Source organism: Heterodontus francisci, chromosome 6 (genome assembly GCF_036365525.1).
Source record: "Heterodontus francisci isolate sHetFra1 chromosome 6, sHetFra1.hap1, whole genome shotgun sequence".
In the NCBI taxonomy this organism is placed as follows: Eukaryota; Metazoa; Chordata; class Chondrichthyes; order Heterodontiformes; family Heterodontidae; genus Heterodontus; species Heterodontus francisci.
Genome location: NC_090376.1, coordinates 87,358,491 through 87,381,276, shown reverse-complemented (window position 1 = coordinate 87,381,276; position 22,786 = coordinate 87,358,491). Strand labels below are relative to the sequence as shown.

Below are 22,786 nucleotides of genomic sequence, written 5' to 3'. Positions count from 1 at the left end.
CAGTTAACAGTCAGTCACTGTAAACCGGTGCATTCTCCATGGCAATGCCTCTACCAATCAGAGTTCACTTGCCAACCAAACAGCACTCTCTTCTCATACAGTATAAAGTTGTTGTTTTTCCTTACATTAGTATTCTTGGAGATTGTCCTGATGAGTGCAAGATGAAAAGCTTCGACAACATGTCTCTATTTTCAGCGATATAATTATGTAGTATTGCAACTATGCTTCATTTTACAATATTACACTACATCCATCAATATTGGCAACCACGCTCTGGAAGTAGTTCAAGAGTTCACCTACCTAGGCTCAACTATCACCAGTAACCTGTCTCTAGATGCAGAAATCAACAAGCGCATGGGAAAGGCTTCCACTGCTATGTCCAGACTGGCCAAGAGAGTGTGGGAAAATGGCGCACTGACACGGAACACAAAAGTCCGAGTGTATCAAGCCTGTGTCCTCAGTACCTTGCTCTATGGCAGCGAGACCTGGACAACGTATGTCAGCCAAGAGCGACGTCTCAATTCATTCCATCTTCGCTGCCTCCGGAGAATACTTGGCATCAGGTGGCAGGACCGTATCTCCAACACAGAAGTCCTTGAGGCAGCCAACATCCCCAGCTTATACACACTACTGAGTCAGCGGCGCTTGAGATGGCTTGGCCATGTGAGCCCCATGGAAGATCCCCAAAGACACATTGTACAGCGAGTTCGCCACTGGTATCAGACCCACCGGCCATCCATGTCTCCGCTTTAAAGACGTCTGCAAACGCAACATGAAGTCCTGTGACATTGATCACAAGTCGTGGGAGTCAGTTGCCAGCGTTCGCCAGGGCTGGCGGGCAGCCATAAAGGCGGGGCTAAAGTGTGGCGAGTCGAAGAGACTTAGCAGTTGGCAGGAAAAAAGACAAAAGCGCAAGGGGAGAGCCAACTGTGTAACACCCCCGACAAACAAATTTTTCTGCAGCACTTGTGGAAGAGCCTGTCACCCTAGAATTAGCCTTTATAGCCACTCCATGCGCTGCTCCACACACCACTGACCACCTCCAAGCGCTTACCCATTGTCTCTCGAGATAAGGAGGCCAAAGAAGATAGGAGTTATGATCAGTAAGTTCATAGATGACACCAATTGGTGGTGTCGTAAATAGTGAGGATGAAAGCCTCAGATTACAGGACGATATAGATGGGCTGGTAAGATGGGCAGAGCAGTGGCAAATGGAATTTAATCCCGAGAGGTGTGAGGTGATACATTTTGGAAGGACTAACAAGGCAAGGGAATATACAATGGGTGGTCGGACCCTAGGATGTACAGAGTGTCAGAGGGACCTTGGTGTACTTGTCCATAGATCACTGAAGGCAGCAGCATAGGTAGATAAGGTGGTTAGGAAGACATATGGGATACTTGCCTTTATAAGCCGAGGCATAGAATATAACAGCAGGGAGGTTATGATGGAGATGCATAAAACGTCAGTTAGGCCACAGCTGGAGTACTGTGTACAATTCTGGTTGCCACACTATAGGAAGGATGTGATTGCACTGGAGAAGGTGCAGAGAAGAGTCACCAGGATATTGCCTGGGCTGGAGCATTTCAGTTATGAAGAGAGAGACTACATAGGCTAGGGTTGTTTTCCTTAGAGCAGAGAATGCTGAGGGGAGACCTGATTGAAATATACAAAATTATGAGGGGCATAAATAGGATAGATAGGAAGAAACTTTTTCCCTTAGCGGAGGAGTCAATAACCAGGGGGCATAGATTTAAGGTAAGGGGCAGGAGGTTTAGAGGGGACTTTAGGGAAAATATTTTTACCCCGAGGGTGGCTGGAATCTGGAACATACTGACTGAAGGGGTGGTAGAGGCAGGAACCCGCACAACATTTAAGAAGTATCCCGATGAGCACTTGAAACGCCATAGCATTCAAGGCTACGGGCCAAGTGCTGGAAAATGGGATTCGAATAGATAGGTGTTTGGTCGGCATGGACACGATGGGCTGAAGGGCCTGTTTCTTTACTGTATAGCTCTATGACTCTATAACATGGTTTTATGAAAGGGAAATCATCTTTAACCAATTTATTGGAGTTCTTTGAGGGAGTTACATGTGTTGTGGATAAAGGGGAACCGGTGGATGTATTGTACTTCGATTTCCAGAAGGCATTTGATAAGGCGCAACATCAAAGGTTGTTGCAGAAAATATAAGCTCATGGTGTAGGGAGTAACATATTTGCATGGATAGAAGATTGGCTAGCTAATAGGAAACAGAGAGTTGGCATAAATGGGTCATTTTCTGGTTGGAAAGATATAACGAGTGGTGTGCCACAGGGATCAGTGCTACGGCCTCAACTGTTTACAATTTATATAAATGACTTGGATGAAGGGACCAAAGATATGGTTACTAAATTTGCTGATGACACAAAGATAGGTAGGAAAATAACTTGTGAAGAGGACATAAGGGGGCTACTAAGGGATATAGATAGGTTAAGTGAGTGGGCACAGACCTGGCAAATGGAGTATAATGTGGGAAAGTGGGAAATTGTCCACTTATGCAGGAAGAATAAAAAAGAAGCATATTATCTAAATGGTGAGAAATTGCAGAGCTCTGAGATGCAGAGGGTTCTGGGTGTCCTGGTGCATGAATCGCAAAAGGTTAGTATGCAGGTATAGCACGTAATTAGGAAAGCTAATAGAATGTTATCGTTTATCGTGAGGGGAATTGAATATAAAAGTAGGGAAGTTATGCTTCACCTATACAGGGCATTGGTGAGACCACATCTGGAGTACTGTGTACAGTATTTTTTTTATTTTAGAGATACAGCACTGAAACAGGCCCTTCAGCCCACCGAGTCTGTGCCGACCAACAACCAGCCATTTATACTAATCGTACGTTAATCCCATGTTCCCTACCACATTCCCAACCCTACACTAGGGGCAATTTACAATGGCCAATTTACCTCTCAATCTGCAAGTCTTTGGCTGTGGGAGGAAACCGGAGCACCCGATGGAAACCCACGCGGTCACAGGGAGAACTTGCAAACTCCGCACAGGCAGCATCCAGAACTGAACCCGGGTTGCTGGAGCTGTGAGGCTGCGGTGCTCGCCACTGTGCCACCCTTACTTAAGGAAGGATGTAAATGCGTTGGAGGCTGTACAGAGAAGCTTTACTGGAATAATACCTGGAGTGGGCGGGCTGTCTTATGAGGAAAGATTGGACAAGCTAGGCTTGTATCCGCTGGAATTTAGAAGAGTACAAGGTGACATGATTGAAACATGTAAGATCCTGAGGGGTCTTGACAGGGCGGATTTGGAAAGGATGTTTCCCCTTGTGGGAGAATCTAGAACCAGGGGTCACTGTTTAACAATAAGGGGTTGCCCATTTAAGACAGAGATGAGGAGAAATGCTTTCTCTCAGAGGATCGTGAGTCTTTGGAATTCTCTTCCTCAAAAGACGCTGGAAGCAGAATCTTTGAATATTTTTAAGGCAGTGGTAGATAGACTCGTGTTAAGCAAGGAGGTGGAAGGTTATTGGGAGTAGGTGGAAATGTGGAGTAATCAGTTCAGCCATGAACTTATTGAATGGTGGAGGAGGCTCACAGGGCCAAGTGGCCTACTCTGCTCCTAATTAGTATGTTGGCATGTCATTCGTAAATTTCTGTGATTCTATGGTGTGCAAAATTTAAACCACAACAATATAGAACAAGCATGATGGACCAGCTGGTCATTTCCTGTTATTTGTTTTCTTCTGTTTGCCTGATCTTCATTTTAAAAAAGTTTAAATGTATTATACTTTGAGTCTTTATACGAGCTGCGATAAAACAATACACTATACCAATCTGTATCATTGCAGAATAGGTTAACGAATGTTGAAAGTAATAATTTTTCCATTAAAACTATAATTTTTTCAGCAGGCCTCTGTGAATGTAGTCACATTTCATTTATAGTTATTGGTCTTTCATATCAATTCATACCAGTGCTATAAAAAAAACCACAGGAGGTGATTTTGTCGTTGCTATTTTTGACTTGCAATCCCATCTTAGATTCACCTTAAAAAAACTGACACTGATCAAATACGTGCAATGAAAAAAGAATCAAGTTCTAAACTTGTGCTACAGAAGACACTGTGTTACTGACATACTTTTTTGATTTCTTTGTTCCCTTCCATGTACTTATTCTGCAATCTTTGTAACGCCTCCTCCTTTCTGCTGAGTTCATCTTTCTGCTCCATGCAATATGTGTGGGTTAAATCAAGCCTAAGGAAAAACGATATACATCTTCATCTCTATGCAGAGCGTCACACAAATGTAGTTGGTTTTGTCCTACTTTTAAACTTTTCCTTCCTGAATATAAACTTCATATTGCTAGTATAAAGACGAGTGCTCAAAGTAAGAGGTGCACGAGTGGAGGCTTCGATGGAGTGAGACATAGTCAGAGTGTGAAGGTGGGAATTTGGTTCACATGGTACTTTCTGATCAGTTTTTCTCAAGTTCAATTTACATTAAGATTCAGACTTTGACATAGAATTTTCAAACTTCAAGTTAGTTAAATAGCCTTGTTAAACAGACAGCTGCCTGGCAGTGGCAGTTACCTGTCAATCAGCAGAAAGTAGTTGGTTCAATAGTTGTTAATTACTGTCACAGCTAGCTAGTGACTCATCAGAAGCTCCATAAAAGCAGTCAGGTTACCAAATCGCAGGGAGCAAGGGGCATATGGAGGGAGACTTTGACTGAGTGAAACATAGTCAGAGCATGAAGGTGTGAATTTGGTTCACGTGGGATGTAGTTGAGTGTGAAGGTAGGAGTGTGGTTCATATGGGACGTAGTCGAGTGTGAAGGTGTGAATTTGGTTCATATGGGATGTAGTCAGAGAGTGAAGGTGTGAATTTGGTTCACATGGGAATTCGGTGCAAAGGGGGAAAGAGGAATTGGTGTGTGACGTTCCAGCAAAGAAGGTAAGTGATTGGTTGGTGAACATTTTCTTTTTTTAATCTTATCTAAACTAAGGAATTTTAATTGGTGTTAGTGTAACATTAATTGGAATAATATGAATAAGAATCTTCTGAGACTCAGGTAATTTATTAGATAGGTTTTATGAACAGTAGTAAGGTTTATCAGCAGTAGTATTATCCATGGGATACAGGGGAAGGTGGCAGGTTGGATCCAGAATTGGCTCAGGGACAGGAAACAAAGCATAGCAGTTGATGCATGTGGTGTTCCACAGGTCTCAGTGTTGGGTCCCTTGCTGTTTGTGGTATATATTAATGATCTGGACTTAAATGTGGGAGGCATGACTGGGAAATTTGCTGATGACACAAAAATTGGACATGTAGTTAATAGTGAGGAGGAAAGCAGCGGACTCCAGAATCATATCAATGGTTTGGTTGAGTGGGCGGAAAAGTGGCAACTGGAATTCAATCCAGAGAAGCGTGAGGAATTGCATTTGGGGAGGGCAAATAAAGTGAGGGAATACACAATAAAAGGGAGGATATTAAGAAGGGTAGAAGAAGTGAGAGACCTTGGAGTGCATGTCCACAGGTCCCTGGAAGTGGCAGGACAGGTGGATAGAGTGGTGAAAAAGGCATATGGATTGCTTTTCTTTATTGGCCAAGGTATAGAGTACGAAAGTAGGGATGTGATGCTGGAACTGTATAAAACGCTGGTTAGGTCACAGCGGGAGTATTGCGTGCAGTTCTGGTCATCACGTTACAGAAAGGACATAATTGATCTGGAGAGAGTACAGAGGAGATTTACAAGAATGTTGCCAGGGCTTGAAAGTTGCAGCTATGAAGAAAGATTGGATAGGCTAGGGTTGTTTTCCCTGGAACTGAGGAGGTTGAGGGGTGGCTTGGTTGAGGCGTACAAAGTTATGAGGGGCATGGATAGAATGGACAGGGAGGACCTGTTGCCCCTGGCAGGGAGGTCAGTTACTAGGGGACATAGATTTAAGGTGATTGGTAGAAGGATTAGAGGGGACATGAGGAGAAACTTTTCCACCCAGAGGGTGGTGGGTGTCTGGAATTCGCTGCCAGGAATGGTGGTGGAGGCAGAGACCCTCAATTCTTTTAAAAGGTACCTGGACATGCACCTGAAATGCTGTAACTTGCAGGGCTATGGAGCATGTGCTGGAAGGTGGGATTAGTTTGGGCAGCTAGTTGTTTTGGCCGGCACGTACACTATGGGCTGAATGGCCTCCTTCTGTGCTGTACTTTTTCTGTGGTTCTAAGGCTTATTAGGAGTGGGGCTTAGCAGTAGTGTGGTTTATTAATTATAAATTAATTGATCAAAAAGATAATTACAACACAATATAGATGGCAGGGGAGGTGGTATGTTGCAGCTGTAGCATGTGGGAGCTGGTGGACAGATCGACAGTAAGTATCTGCGGCTCAAGGAGCTTCGGCTCAGAGTAGATGAGCTGGAGACCAAATAGACATTGCGATGCATCAGGGAGGGGGAAAGTTACCTGGACACTTGGTTCCAGAAGACAGTCACACCCCATAGGATAGCGTCTTCGGATTTGGTCAGTGGTCAGGAACAGCAGGGTGTTGACTGTGAGTGAGGCAGATCAGGGGATCGAGAAGGAAGAAGTAGAGGAACCTCAGTCTTTGCAATTGCCCAACAGGTTTGAGGTTTTTTTCAGCTTGTATTGATGAGAGCAAGGGCTGCAGTGTGGATGAGTAAACTGACCATGGCATCGTGGTACAGGAAGCCATTCAAGCAGGGGAAGTAAATAGGGATGTAGTGGCAGTAGGGGACAGTTCAGTCAGGGGGATAGACATTGTTCTCTGTGGACAAGAGCGACAGTCCAGAAGCTGTGTTGCCTGCCCGGTGCTGGGGTTCAGGACATCTGCTCAAGGCTAGAGAGAAACTTGCAGTGCGAGGGTGAGGATCCAGTTGTCGCAGCCCATGTGAGTACCAACGACATAGATAGGACTGCGAAAGAGGTTCTGCATAGGCAGTATGAGCAGGTAGGGACTAAATTAGAAAGCAGAACCTCAAAGGTAATAATCTCTGGATTATTACCTGATCCACAAGCAAATTGGAGTAGGGTAAATTAGATTAGAGTGTTAAATCTGTGGCTCAAAGATTGGTGTGGGAGAAATGGGTCTCGATTCATGGTGCACTGGCATCAGTACTGGGAAAAGTGGGAGCTGTACTGTTGGGACGGTCTTCACCTGAATTGTGCTGGGACCAGGCGAGTTGTATAACCAGGGCGGTAGAGAGGACTTTAAACTATATAGTGGGGGTGAGGGATCAAGTGAGGGAAGATGTGCTAATTTATAGAACGAGGAGAAGGCAAGAGAGCAAAGTAGCAAGAAGAAAATTGATAATCTCAGTGTGGCAGGAAGGGAAGATTGGAGGGAAGCAAAACTGGTAACAGGAAGTAGAAAAGTAGTAAGCAAAATTAGAAGACAGATAAAGTAGAGGCAAGCATCAAATAGGATCAGAATGTGGAATAATGCTAAAAAGACCAAGTTAAGGGCACTCTATCTGAATGCATGCAGCATTCGCAACAAGGTAGATGATTTGAAGCCATAAATAGAGGAAAATGGGTATGATTTAATTGCTATTACAGAGACATGGTCTCTGGAATCAGGAAATTGGAGGTACATGTAACATGGGTAATACAGTAATAATGGGCAAATTCAATTTACATTTAGACTGGGTAAACCTAATTAGCACTAATGCTGTGGAGGATGAATTCATCGAGCATGTACGAGATGCATTTCAGGAGCAGTATGTTGAAGAACCAACTAGGGATCTGGCTATTTTAGATCTAGTATTATGTAATGAGAAAGGACTAATTATAACCTTGCTGCAAAGGAGCCTTTGGGAAATAGTGCCCATAATATGATAGAATTTTACATTAAGTTTGAAGGTGATATAGTTCATTCTGAAACTAGGGTCTTAAATCTTGAACAAAAGAAACTATGAAGGTCTGAGGGGCAAGTTGGCTATGGTGGATTGGGAAAATACACCAAAAGATTTGACAGTAGACAGGCAATTGCTAGTATTTAAAGAAATATGATATGGTCTACAACAAATCTACATTCTTCTAAGACACAAAAACCCAACAGGAAAGATGAATCAACTGTGGCTAACAAAAGAAGTTCAAGATTGCTTGGATTGGGAAAGGCTGTCTGGCAAGTGGGAGGCTTTTAAAAGTGAGATAGGAAGAGTTCAGGGCCGGCATGTTCCTATTAGATGGAAGGGCAAGGCTGGCAAGCTTAGGGAACCTTGGTTGACGAGGGAAATTGAGGGTCTGGTCAGGACAAAGAAGGAGGCATATGTCAGGTATAGGCAGCTGGGATCGAGTGAGTCCCTCGGAGTATAGGGGATGTAGGACAACACTTAAGAAGGAAATTAGGAGGGCGAAATGGGGCCATGAGATTTCCCTGGCAGATAAGATAAAGGAGAATCCTAAAAGATTCTATAAGTATATTAAGAGTAAAAGGGTAGCTAGGGAGAGAGTAGGTCCCCTTAAGGATCAATCTATGTGTGGAGCCACGGGAAATGGGCAAGATCTTAAATGAATATTTCTCGTCAGTATTTACCATGGAGAAGGTCATGGAAGCTAGTGAGTTCAAGGGAGGGAACACCGATATCCTGGAGCATATCAACATTACAAAGGAGGAGCTGTTGGAGGTCTTGAAGCGCATTAAGGTGGATAAATCCCCAGGGCCTGACCAGATGTATTCTAGGATGCTATGGGAAGCAAGGGAGGAGATTGCTGGGGCCCTGGCAGAGATTTTTGTAGCATCGTTAGCCACGGGTGAGGTACCGGAAGACTGGAGGATAGTTAGTGTTGTGCCTTTATTTAAGAAGGGCAGCAGGGATAAGCCAGGGAACTACAGGCCGGTAAGCCTTACATCAGTGGTGGTAAAGTTATTGGAAGGGATTCTGAGAGACAGGATTTATATGCATCTGGAAAGGCATGGTCTGATTAGGGATAGTCAGCATGGCTTTGTGCGTGGGAAATCATGTCTTTGAATTTGATTGAGTTTTTCGAGGAGGTGACCAAGAGGATTGATGAGGGCAGGGCAATGAACGTTGTCTACATGGATTTTCGCAAGGCCTTTGACAAGGTCCCGCATGGTAGGCTGGTCCAGAAGGTTCAAACACATGGGATCCAGGGTGAGCTAGCAAATTGGGTACAAAATTGGCTTGGTGGTAGGAGGCAGAGGGTGGTAGTGGAGGGTTGTTTTTCAGATTGGAGGCTGGTGACCAGTGGTGTGCCGCAGGGATTGGTGCTGGGCCCTCTGTTGTTTGTCATATATATTAATGACTTGGATGTGAATGTAAGGGGCATAGTTTCCTGAAAGTGGCAACACAGGTAGACAGGGTGGTGAAGAAGGCGTATGGCATGCTTGCCTTCATTGGTCGAGGCATTGAGTACAAGAGTTGGGACGTCATGTTACAGTTGTACATAACGTTGGTTTGGCCGCATTTAGAGTAATGTGCGCAGTTCTGGTCGCCGCACTACAGGAAAGATGTGATTAAGCTAGAGAGGGTGCAGAAAAGATTCACAAGGATGTTGCCCGGTTTGGAGGGCTGGAGTTATAAAGAGAGACTGGATAGGCTTGGTCTGTTTTCCCTGGAACGAAGGAGGCTGAGAGGGGACATGATAGAGGTATATAAAATTATGAGAGGCGTAGATAGGGTAGATAGCCAGAGTCTGTTTCCCATGGTAGGGGTGACTAAAACTAGAGGGCATAGATTTAAGATGAGAGGGAGGAGTTTTAAAGGGGATCAAAGGGGTAAATTTTTCACACAAAGAATTTGGAATGAGCTGCCTGAGGAGGTGGTGGAGGCAGGAACAGTAGTGACATTTAAGTGGCATCTGGACAGGTACTTGAATGAGCAAGGCATCGAGGGATATGGAATTAATGCAGGCAGGTGGGATTAGTATGGACAGGCATTATGGTCGGCATGGACGCAGTGGGCCGAAGGGCCTGTTTCTATGCTGTACAACTGTATGACTCTATTGCATTAGATCAAGGGAAGTGGCTTATAGATTGCCAGAAAAAGTGGTAAGCCCAAGGATTGGGAGCAATTTAAAGTCCAGCAAAGGATGACCAAGAAACTGACAAAGGAAGGGAAAAGAGAATATGAATGCAAGTGAGTGAGAAACATAAAGGCGGACTGTAAAAGCTTCTTTAAGTATGTGAAAAGGAAAAGATTAGCAAGGACAAATGTGGGTCCATTACAGGCGGAGACAGGAGAATTTATAATGGAGAATAGGGAAATGGTGGAGAAATTAAACACTTACTTTGTGACTGTTTTCATGGAGGAAGATACAGAACATTTCCCAGAAATATGAGGGAACCAAGGAACTTGTTAAAATGAGGAACTGAAAGAAATTAGTATTAATAAAGATGTAATACTCAAAAAATTAACTAGGTTGAAGGTTGATAAATCCCCTGGAATAGATAAGCTACATCCCAGAGAGTTGAAGGAGGTGGTTCTAGAGATAGTGGAGGCATTGGTGGTTATCTTTCAAAATTCTATAGATTCTGGAAAAGTTCCTGCAGACTGGAAAGCAGAAACTGTAATCCTACTGTTTAAGAAAGGAGGGTGAGAGAAAATGGGGAACTACAGACCTGTTTGTTTCACGTCAGTAGTAGGGAAAATGTAAGAATCTGTTATCGAAATTGTGATAACTAGACACTTAGAAAATAATGATATGTTTGGGCAGAGACAACATGGTTTTATGAAAGGGAAATCATGTTTGACAAACCTGTTGGAGTTTTTTGAGGATGTTACTTGTTGCATAGATAAAGGATAACCAATGGATGTGGTGTATTTGGATTTTCAGAAGGATTTTGATAAGGTCTCACACAGGGGTTTAGTAAACAAAATTAGAGCACATGGGATTGGGGGTAATATACTAGTATGGATTGAGAATTGGCTAACAGACAGAAAAGAGAGTAGGAATAAACAGGTCATTCTCAGGATGGCTGTCTGTTACTAGTGAGGTACCACAAGGATCAATGCTGGGGCCACAGCTGTTCATAATCTATATAAATGATGTAGATGTGGGGACCGAATATAATATTTCCAAATTTGCTGATGACACAAAACCAGTTGGGAATGTAAGTTATGAGGAGGATGCAAGGGGGCTTCAAGAGGAACTGGACAGACTGAGTGAATGGTCAAGAACATGGCAGATGGAATATAATGTGAATAAGTGTGAAATGATCCACTTTGGTAGCAAAAAAACAGAAAGGCAGAGTATTTCTTAAATGGTGAGAGATTAGGAAATGCTGATGTCCAAAGGGACCTGGGTGTCCTTGTTCATGAATCGCTAAAGGCTCGCATGCAGGACAGCAAATGGTATGTTGGCCTTCATCACAAGGGGTTTTGAGTACAGGAGTAAAGAAGTCTTGCTGCAATTGTGTAGAGCCTTGGTGAGACTGCACCTGGAGTATTGTGTACAGTTTTGGTCTCCTTGTCTAAGGATGGATATACTTGCCATAGAGAGAGTGCAACAAAGGTTCATCAGACGAATCCCTGGGATGGTAGGATTGTCAGATTGCAGAAACTGGACCTTTATTCTCTAGAGTTTCGAACAATAAGAGGTGATCTCATTGAAACTTATAAAATTCTTACAGGATGTGACAGGGTGAATGTGGATAGGATGTTTTCCTGGCTGGTGAGTCTAGAACCAGATGACATAGTCTCAGAATAAGGAGTAGGCCATTTAAGACTGAGATGAGAAGGAATTTCTTAACTCAGAGTGTGGTGAATCTTTGGAATTCTCTATCCCAGAGGGTTGTGGAAGCCCAATCATTGAGCATATTCAAGACAGAAATCGACAGCTGTCTGGATTTTGTTTACTCTTTCATGGGTTGTGGGCGTCACTGGCAAGGCCAGCATTTATTTCCCATTCCTAATTGCCCTTGACAACTGAGTGACTTGCTAGGCCATTTCAGAGGGCAGTTAAGAGTCAACCACATTGTTGTGGGTCCAGAGTCACATCTAGGCCTGACCAGGTAAGAACAGCAGATTTCCTTCCCTAAAGGATATTAGTGAACCAGATGGGTTTTTACAACAATTGATGATGGTGTCATGAAACTATTACTGATACTAGCTTTCAATTCCAGATAATTATTAATTAATTGAATTTAAATTCCACCAGTTGCCATGGTGAGATTTGAATCCATGCCCCATGGCATTAGCCTAGCCCTCTGGATTACTAGTTCAGCAACATTACCACTACACCACCATCTCACCGACTAATGACATCAAGGAATATGGGTATGGCGCGGGCAAGTGGCATTGAGGTAGATGATTAGCCATGATTGAATTGAATGGCAGAGCAGGCTTGATGGGCTGAATGGCCTACTCCTGTTCTCATGTTCCTAGGGGGTAGTGCATGTGATTGGTATCTTTTTTCAATAATTGAACTCTGTCTTTAAACTTTTAAAAAAGAATGATACTAATTGCTAAAGGATCATTTTTATGCTGGTTACACATTAAAGTTTTTAAGATTTATCAAAAAATTAGAAACCATTCATTTAAACAGGAAGTGAATCTGGTCTATGTAATTTAGGAGTATATTATGTAGTGTGACACTGCAACTATAATTGCTTCAAATGTATCAATTTCTAAATATTCGAAGATAAAAACAAGCTCTGCATAAGTGCCTGGAACGTTTAAAGAATTTTTAAAAATTAACTACAGGAAAATAACAGAACAGAATTAAATAGCAAAAGTACTTTAGAAATATTAATGAAAAATGAAGTTTTACTGCTTCTCATTGTATGCTATAGGATTCTTTATCTGGAGACTGAAAGGAGACATAAATGGCAGGAGAAAAAGTTAAAAATACATGCCTTGGTTTCAGTATGCAACAACATTTTTGATGTTTAACCATAAGTAAAACTCAAAATATACTTCAGGTTTTGTGATGCTGTACATGCATTTGAGGGCTGTCCAAAGAATCAAATCTACAACTCGCTTTAAATAAAGGCTTAATGACGTAGAAATTGTATAACGGTGTGCAAGGAATGATTCCTGTGGCTGAATGGGTAGGCCCAATGTGCATCTAATATTGTCTCTTGGGCCTCATTTAAATCAGACTGGTGAGCTGTGGATACCTGCTGGACACTCCCAAGCAGCTCGCCTTTGAGGAGGCATGGAATTTTGGGCCACTGTGCCACCGGCAGCAGCCTCAGGTAAGGTCTTAAAGGAGAAGGGAAGGTGATCAGGAGAGGGGTGAACGGGAGGGAAAGCAATCAGGAGGAAAACAATTTTGGAGGGCACTGTCAGGAAAGAAGATGACCAGGAAGCAAGGTGACTGTGTGCTGGCAACAGTTTGTGGGACTGCCATGAGAAGCACTCTTGCACCTCTTGACTGCACATGCAAGTAAACATTTTATTAAAATTTGCCTTTTTAGTGGCAGCCTGCAACAATCCCTTTAAGGACCATGGGTTAGGCCAAATATAGATTTAGCTTTCCTGAATACAGTTGACCTGGTGACAACTGCATTCAAGGCAGCCCAAATTTGCATAAGGGTGTTCACAAACCAGAATTAGGCCCCTGATTTGCCTATGCCTATTTCAGGTGTGGCCCTAGATTTCTTTTTTTGTTGACTATACTAATATGGCAGGTGGTGCACTTCTGCCTCGTAATGAGCACACTCTTCCTACCCATCCTAAAAAGCAGGGGCCATTGAATTTCTTGGTCAATGTTTCTTAACATGAGGTCTATACAATGTGTGATCTAGGAATATGTGCACATTTTTACAGATAATTTACGCTGTAGGAATCGTAAATAAGGAAAATTATGTTAGAGGTGGTGTTAACAGCTGTTAAGAGTACTACATGACAATTTCATTAAGTAACAGTTGGTGATACTGATTCTGACAATAATATGCTAAATAGTCTAAATAGATTTTATTGAACACATCTCCAGCTAGTTAAGGTTGGAGAGGATGACTGAGGGACAAGTCACAGATTGTGCACCCTTCAATTACAATCTTACTCCTTGCCTTTTAGATTACCCTACTTTGTTCCAATTCCTTGGCACAGTATATGTAGTCAATCATCACTACTCAGTTTCACCCTAATATCTTGAATTGCAGACTTTTGGTGATTTTCTTTAACCAAACACTCTGCTGGCATATAGCTTGCCCACTGACCCCACCAACTATGTGCACCTGCACCACCAACAATGTGCACCTGAATCCTGTATTAAATCCCATCATTAATATGCTACATCTTATCATCTTCACAGATAGAAAATCATGACCGCACACACAACCTTTTTTATGTTCTCTGGGGGTGAAAAGCTCTGTGCTGAAGATGAAAATTTACCCTTATAATAGATATCCTCAATCAAGCTCAACTGACTACCTGTCAATTAGAATTTGGTCTCACACTGTTCAAAAGTACAGCCTTCGCATTAGCTCTGCATTGTAGAGTTAAGCTCAACTAAGGTCAGCTCCAATTGAGGATATCCATGAAAATTCATCCCTGCATATAAATTACTGACAAGCTATCACCCCATTCAGCATCAGTGTCAGTGGAGTTATCCACTACTGTGTATTACAAAGAACAGGGAAAAAAAATTAAAAGCAAAATACTGCGGATGCTGGAAATCTGAAATAAAAACAACAAATGCTGGAACCACTCAGCAGATCTGGCAGCATCTGTGAAAAGAGAAGCAGAGTTAACGTTTCGGGTCAGTGACCCTTCTTCGGATGTTAATGGTGTGTTGTTTGCATATTGTTTGCCTTTGCTCCGTGACCTTTTGGTCAGCTATGTGGCCTGGTCCAATCTACACCTCCTTTGTTATCTCTTGCCCCACCCCCACCTCACTTGCTTATAACCTGTGACTTTTCTAATATTTGTCAGTTCCGAAGAAGGGTCACTGACCCGAAACGTTAACTCTGCTTCTCTTTTCATAGATGCTGCCAGACCTGCTGAGTGGTTCCAGCATTTCTTGTTTTTATTTCAGATTTCCAGCATCCGCAGTATTTTGCTTTTATCATTCTGAGTAAAATTGGTTGTCGGCATTGTACCAATCTGGCTTGTTGATCACACAACAAACCCAAAAATGGTCCATAGCAGGTCGATAAAAATACCAATAACCAACCAGTTTCAATGTTTAACAGAGATTAATATGATTGTTTAGTCTCTTTTTATCTTTGATTTAAAACTCTAGCTATATTTTTAGCTTCTGTACTTGTGAAAGTAAATTTGGCAGGTGTAAAAAGAAGGCCAATTCTGACCAATCAGTTTCCTGCTGGACAGGTTCGGTTAAAATTATCCCAAAAGATTTCTGACAAGGAACAAGCTGATAAAACAGTAACTACATTCACTGTGGCTTTCAGTTTTTATGTATCTAACTCCTTCCAAACTGCTTCTGGTGACATTAGCAATCTCAGTTTGTTTTGCACACAGCCATCTGGCAGAACACCAGTGCATTCTTTGCAAAGACTCAACAGTTCACTACCTTCCCCATCAAGTCTGACAAGCAGGAAGAAAGAGCAATGGGATTTTCCCGCATTGCTGGATCCCGCAGAGGCAGGGAATTACAGATTGCATGCACATAGCCCTGCTTGCTCCAAATCAGGAACCAGCTCATTTCTCAACATTCACTCATTATTCAACTTGTTTGTGACCACCGGCAGTGAGTCAGGCAGGTCTGTGCCACATTTCCTTGCAGCAGTCATTATGCTTTCATACTATGTCATTCCTCAATAACCTGTCCATTCCACCCAGATCATCGGGTGGCAGGCTGGCTGCTGCCGAGGTGGTGGCTGGGGGGCGGGGGGTGGTGAGCACATCCCCTCAATAACTGGCTCACAACTCAGGAACCCAAACACAGGCACAAAGCATCAAATGATAGCCATGCCGCAACAGGGTCCTGATTAAGAAGACCATTGGTGTTCTGAAACACCGCTGCCATCTGAGAGGGCATTCAGGATCTCAGTTTAATGCCTTATCTGAAAGACAGCACCTTCGACAGGGTAGCGTTCCTTCAGTACTGCATTGCCATGTTAGTACAGTTTACGTACTTAAATCTCTGGAGAGAGGCCTAAACCACAGAGGGTTAAATCGGTTAGCCCCTGAAAACAGGCATGGGGATCGCTATGCACAATTAACCCATACCCGTTCAGTGAAATGCAGGCAGTACAGCAACTTTGTGCTGCCTGCTGATTATAATGATTTCTGTTTGCAGCCAGCACGACCTGTACTGTTCATTGGCTGCATGCAACAGCAAGGGGCCCATTCTGGTTATTTTCCAGCACTACGTAAAGCTCCCCTGCACCATTTAAAGTGAAGGCGTATTGTGGCTGCTGGAGATGCTGAGATCATTGGGAATAGCATGCTGTGCACCAATCAATAATGGCTGATCATGGGAGAGAGTGTGCATCAAGGCTTTTGAATGTTGCACTGGAGGTCTTGTTGGCAGAGGTCCAACAGAGGAGCGATGTCTTGGACCCTAAGGGGGTGGGGGAGGGCAGAAGTGGCAGGAGATAGCAGGAACTAATCACAGAGGTGCGTCTCTATGTTTTAACCCCCATGGATGAGATGGTGCTGGCCATTATGGAAAGGGCTATTGCTAAGGCAGCCTGCGGGGCTGAAGCCATTGAAAACGAGGGTATCTGCATACTAATCCTCCTCCTCTTATCCCACAACCTCCTAACAGAGAAGCTGCTGGTGGTGTAAGCATGCATTTCTTATGTTCTTCTCTCTCCTCACCACAATCCTGCCCTTGCCCATTTTTCTTTTCACACATAGCCAAGAAATGCAACCTACCCTAGCAGTGGAAGAGCAAAAAGACAGTGCAGATGAAAACATACCATCACTTGATTTCACAGTTGCAGCCACCAGCTGAGATACTGACATTGTGTGTAATTTAGAGAATAGGATAAAGGATAGGGATCTGCATGTGGTGAGACACTGGACACAAGGGCACTGCAGCCAGGGCAGGAGGAAAAGCAAACACGGATGCTAGCTTGCTGGAGGACAAGGTCGCACACCTGTTCTGCTACAGAGAGCTCAGATGATGACTTCAATGGGCCAGGTTACAGAGGAACGCTTAATGTACTGCCATTCCAGTACCTTTATTACCCTTTCCTTAAAATGCAACTCCATTTGCCCCCTATGACTGCAGTTATCTCTTCTGCACAATTTACTATTAGGCTTCTAACATCGTTCATTCCTATATACAGGAGTTTGCACTACTTAATTGTGCTTTTATAAAGATTTCTACAGTGTTCTTAGTGGTGTTAGTAGTAGTATTTAACTACTGACTATAAATAAATGATAAAATAATCCTGCAAAGGAATATTTAAGATAAAAAGTCAAAAATGAAAATATTTTAGAGAAACTGTAACGACTACTGTCTGGTGCATTTATGGCCTGGTCCATGAGGTGCTGTAGGAGAGTATATCTAAGCCTAATATCAAATACTATTTCTAGCATGTTGAGTAACATACTCATGTTGTATTTTGTTCCATTTATTCAGACTTACGTCCTTCACCAGGAAATGCATGCCATGGGTAGAAAAACATTGTTATTTTCGATTACATTAGGCCTCCTTGTCACTTTTCTGTTACACATACCGGCAATAGATGTGAAATTTGGGTATGGCTTAATTTATAAGAAAGCTGCATGCTCATGCCTTGTTTGAATTTTTGAGTGCCAGCATTCAACTTTAGTAAACTGCAATGTTACATATGTTACAAATGTAACAAGGGAGTTACTTGAATGAGAAACAAATTAAGGACCACATGCTACAGAAATACCTTCCTGCATGTAATTTCTGGCACTATTCAAAGGGACACAAAATATGCTCTTATTAAATGTTTCATTCTGCCGAGGATTTTATTTAGAACCAATTCAGTTACAATATTTTACCTACTCTGCTTTTAACCTCATGATCTCTGACTGCAGCATTGTCTCATTCTTACTGCTTGCCTGAAGATGTCTCAAAGAGCTTTTGAATTCCATGTCCAGATTAGTTCGCTCGCCAGTCACTAAAATTGGTGAACTTTGTTCCATTAGCCTATAGAAAACAAATAAAAATCAGCCAATTATAAAAAAAAACTTGCATTTATGAGGTGCCTTTCATAATCTCAGGGTGTCTCAAAGTGCTTTACAGTCAATGCAGTATTTCAGAAGTGTAGTCACTGTTGTAATGTAGGAAACATGGCAACCAATTTGAATACAGCAAGATCCCACAAACTGCAATGTGATAATGACCAAATAATCTGCTATTTCTGGTGTTGGTTGAGGATAAATATTGACCAGGACACCAGTAGGATTCCCCTGCTCTTTTATATTTAAAAAAAGTAGCATTATAGGATCTCCTACCTTTGAGGGCAGAAGGGGCCTCAGCTTAACGTCTCATCGAAAGACAGAAGCTCTGACATATCTAGAAGCTAAACATTTAAAATACTATATCCCATGATCCCCAAAAACATCTAATTTATAAAACTCAAGAATGTGCAAGTGTTCAAAATTTTCCAATGGTACATTTTAACAGAACTCATGGCAAGTTTTACAATCCCATAAATTTCAAAAGTAGTTGACTGAAATCATTTCAATTTAAAAAGAACCAAGAGAACTGATCTCTTGTTAATCTACAATATGATATTACATATTTTCATTTATCAAATATCTTGTACAGATTCCATTGTTAAAATTTAGATTTGCAATGACACATTTGAAACAACTAAATGAATTGCAACTCAAAAAATAATAGATTATGGGTTTTATATAGCAACTCCTGTTGATAAAATCAAGTTACTTATTTTACCATATTGTTCTTTTCAGCAGAAATGTGAGCAACTGCACTTTAGCACAAGCATCACAACGGATTTTCTGTCCATTCTGCTTCACAAGTTGGATCACACAGAAATTAGTTTCTCATTAAAATCTACATTAATATTTTGTCATAATTACTCAAGCAAAACAGACAGAAAATTGAATTTTCCCTAGTTCCAGTAAGAATTCTAAGTTCGTATTTACTTGCCAGTGTGTGCAGATGGGTTCTGTATTCAGTCAGCTGCACATTCAAAACTGTTCTGCAATCGGGAGTTTTTTTTTCAGAATGACTAGAAGTTACATTTTTTTAAATAATTGCTGCTACTGAAAGTGATAAGCTACCTCAACAAATCTTACATGAATGCTTAATCAACTCAGGCAACAGACACCACAAAAAGAGCCAGTCATCACATAATTAGCAACAGCAATGTTCAGCCAAATGAATCATTCCTTTAATATCTGAGATTTACATTAGCTATAATCCAATATAAGCTTGTACTGTCAACTCTACTAAATTGTGCTAAGATTTATCTCAAGCTGGAAATACTCAGCAGCTCAGGCAGTATCTGTGGAGAAACAGAGTTAATGGCCAGAATGTTACCAGGCCCTTTGGAACGAATTTGGAGGGGGGAGGGCATAAGATGGGATCAGAACGCATTGGTCCGGAGGTTCGATGGCTTTATGTTGCTTCTGGAATTTACCAACAGTGGCAAACCATGGAGGATGGACTTCGCACATCGATGTCACGGGACTTCGATTAAAGTATATTAAAAGCCAATTAACTGGAATTTTACACTGCATTTCAGATTTTACTGATGTCGATGGGGACCACGGGGCTTTAGAACCTTGGCTGTTTAAAGGAGGCAGCAAGGAAATGGGAGCTCAGTGCTGGGTCTCTCAACCAGCCATCGAGAGTGCCAGTGAGTGGTGGCAGGAGGGTGGTGCACAGAGGGCATTGTTAGACAACGGCAGCAGGGGGGAAAGGTACCAGCACTGAAGGGCCATACTGCCAGAGTGACATAGGGGCACTTGTGGTAGGCCACTGAACGCATGAGTAGAAGCGGCACCTGCTTCCAGTGCTGCCGGTCAATGACCTTTCATCAGAACCATCTCTCTCCATTGATACTGCCAGACCTGCTGAGTATTTCCAGTATTTTATGTTTTCATTTCAGATTTCCAGTATCTGCAAATTTGGCTTTTGTAATAGTTTGAGATGTTCTGTTTTATGATTTATCTACAATTGCAGCAGCAGCACTGAAAGCTGTCCTTTCCAAATCTCCAGATCCACAAAGTTCAAACAAGACAAGTAACAAAAATGAGAGAAAATAGAAACAATGTTGTCTGAGCTTTGAGTTATGATCAGTACTAAATTTAATTTGTCATTTGTCTGCTTAAATGCTGAAACAATCTAAATCCTTCTGCCAATTTGTAGATGCGGTCTTGGTCTCCACTGCTCTCTTTTAGCTCTGTCAGCAAATCTGACAAACTTTAATTTAGTTCCAGTAAACAGATCATTAATATGGACTATCAACAACAACAATAGTATCAACTAATATTTATATAACACCTTTAACATTGCAAATGTCCCAAGGCACTTTACAGGAGCATTATCAAACAAAATTTGGAATTGAGCCACATAAGGAGATATTAATCCAGGTGACCAAAGCTTGATCAAACAAGTAGGTTTTAAGAAGCGTCTTAAAGCAGAAGAGAGGCAGAGAGGTTTAGGAAGGGAATTGCAGAGCTTATGGTTTTGGCAGCTAAAGGCATAACTGCCAGTGACAGACCAATTAAAATCGGGGAAGCTCAAGAGGCCAGAACTGGAGGAGCACAAATATCTTGGAGGGTTGTAGAGCTGGAGGAGATTACAGAGATAGGGAGGAGCGAGGCCACGGAGGGATTTGAAAACAGTGATGAGAATTTTTAAACTGGCATAAGTGGGAGCCAATGTAGCTCAGGGGTGATAGGGACTTGGTGTGAGTAAGGACACGGGCAGCAGAGTTTTGGAGGACCTCAAGTTTACAAAACGTAGAACGTGGGAGGTCAGCCAGCCCTTTGGCATTGTCATGCTTACGAGAAGTGTGACGATTAAAAAAGTCTCAAACTGAAGAGTTATAAAAATTAACTTTTTACCTTTTTGAAAAAAAGGACAATGCTGCAAAAGATGACCACATGTGTATTCGAATATTGCCACATCATCTGTTTAGAACAAAGGATGCCTAACCAGGTTGAAAGGTGTCAATTACCCCCTCCTGAAACATTCCCAAATTGAATGGGTTCTTCTGAAACAAAGAAGGTGTGAAGTAGCCAAATACTGGGCCATTGTGGTTCACCACAGGTAGGGAAATCTATGTCTCCCAACAGTAGCATGATGTAAGACCATTTTGACCTTAAAAGTAGCTCCCTGGAGAGAGACACCCAGAAAGAAGCATCACCAAGAAGCTTGTCCAGCTAAGAGCTGGGAGAAAATCCAGCAAGCCAAAAGGGAGCCACCCTGCTGTAAATTTTATATTTTTAACTTATGCAGCAGTGAATTGGAAGTGATCCTCTGTCTTCAAACTGAACTTTCAACCAAAAGAGAGACCTACAAACACCTCAGGCCTGCAACCAATGAGAACTTGACTTCTGAGAGAATTCAACAGGTTTACCGTGAACCCCGAAACCCTACCTCACATGAAAACCACTTACCCCCTTTCCTCTCTATCTGTATTTTCTTGTGTGTGTATGTGTATGTGCCAGTGAATATGTGAGTGGATGCAGTTGCGACAATTTTGGGATAAGGCGTACTGATCAATAAATAATTAATCTTCTGTTTTAAACCTTCAAGAAAACCTGTTGCTGTTCATTTGACAAATAAAACACAAAAGGGTTAAATCCTAATAACAAAAAAACACTTGCTGCGGTCAGATGAGAGTTGAACAGTGGGAAACACCCATACCCCTCACTACGTGGCTGTAACAGAATAGTCAAGTATAGAGGTAACAAAGGCACAGATGAGGGTTTCAGCAGCAGATGAACAGAGGCAATGGACAGAGTCAGGTGATGTTATGGAGGTAGAAAAAGACAGTCTAAGTGATGGCAAGGATATATGATTGGAAACTCATCTCGGGGTCAAATATGACACCAAGTAGGTGAACAGTCTGGTTCAGTCTCAGACAGTTGTTGGGGTGAGAGATAGAGTTAGTGGCTAGGGAATGAAGTTTATGGCAGGAACCGAAGACAATAGCTACCCAATATTTAGTTGGTGGAAATTTCTTCTCCTCCTTTACTGGATGTTGGATAAGCAGCCAGACAATTTAGAGAAAATGGAGGGGTTGAGAGAAGTGGTGGTGAGGTAGAGCTGGGTAGTGTCAGCATACATGTGGAAACTGTGTTTTCAGATTATGCCTACAAGGGACAACATGAGATTCAAAATAGGAGAAGCCATCGATAGATCCTTGGGGGATACCAGAGGGAATGGTGCAGGAGCAGGCAGGGAAGCCATTGCAAGTGATTCCAAGGCCAAGATTAGATAGGTAAGAATGGAACTGAGCGAATGCAGTCCTGCACAGCTGGATAACTGTGGTGAGGTGTTACAGGGGGATAATGTCAACCGTGTCAAAGGCTGTAGACAAGTTGAAGAGGAATAGTTTACCTTTGTCATAGTCACAAAGGATGTCGTTTGTGACTTTGATAAGAGCTATTTCGGTACTGTGGTGGGACAGAAACCTGATTGAAGGGATTTAAAAATGGAGTTATGGGAAAGATGGGCATGGATTTGGGAGGCGACAACATGTTTCAAGACTTTGCAGAGGAAAGGGAGGTTGGAGATGTGGTGGTAGTTTGCAAGGACGGAGAAGTCAAGGATTGTTTTTTGAGGAGAGGGCTATTGCTAGCAATAAAGAGATAGTACTCAAAAAATTAATTGGATTGAAAGTTTATAAATCTAGTCTGTTAACCAATTCTCAATCCATACCAGTATAGTAGCCACAATCCCATGTGCTCTAATTTTTATTACTAACCTCCTGTGCGGGATCTTTCAA

General features: G+C 42.3%; 1 protein-coding gene across 4 annotated transcripts in view; it reads right to left on the bottom strand.

Annotated features, from left to right (window-relative positions):
- The window catches only part of LOC137370986 (deuterosome assembly protein 1-like), a 202,996-nt gene that overhangs the window by 60,064 nt on the left and 120,146 nt on the right, over positions 1–22,786 (bottom strand). For 3 of the 4 annotated variants that reach the window (XM_068032890.1, XM_068032889.1, XM_068032892.1), the window contains 2 exons: positions 17,860–18,003; positions 4,124–4,238 (listed from right to left, as the gene is read on the bottom strand). In XM_068032890.1, coding sequence (XP_067888991.1) covers positions 4,124–4,238; positions 17,860–18,003 — 259 coding nt within the window. The remainder of the gene's footprint in view (positions 1–4,123; positions 4,239–17,859; positions 18,004–22,786) is intronic. The other variant, XM_068032891.1, reaches the window with a different exon arrangement.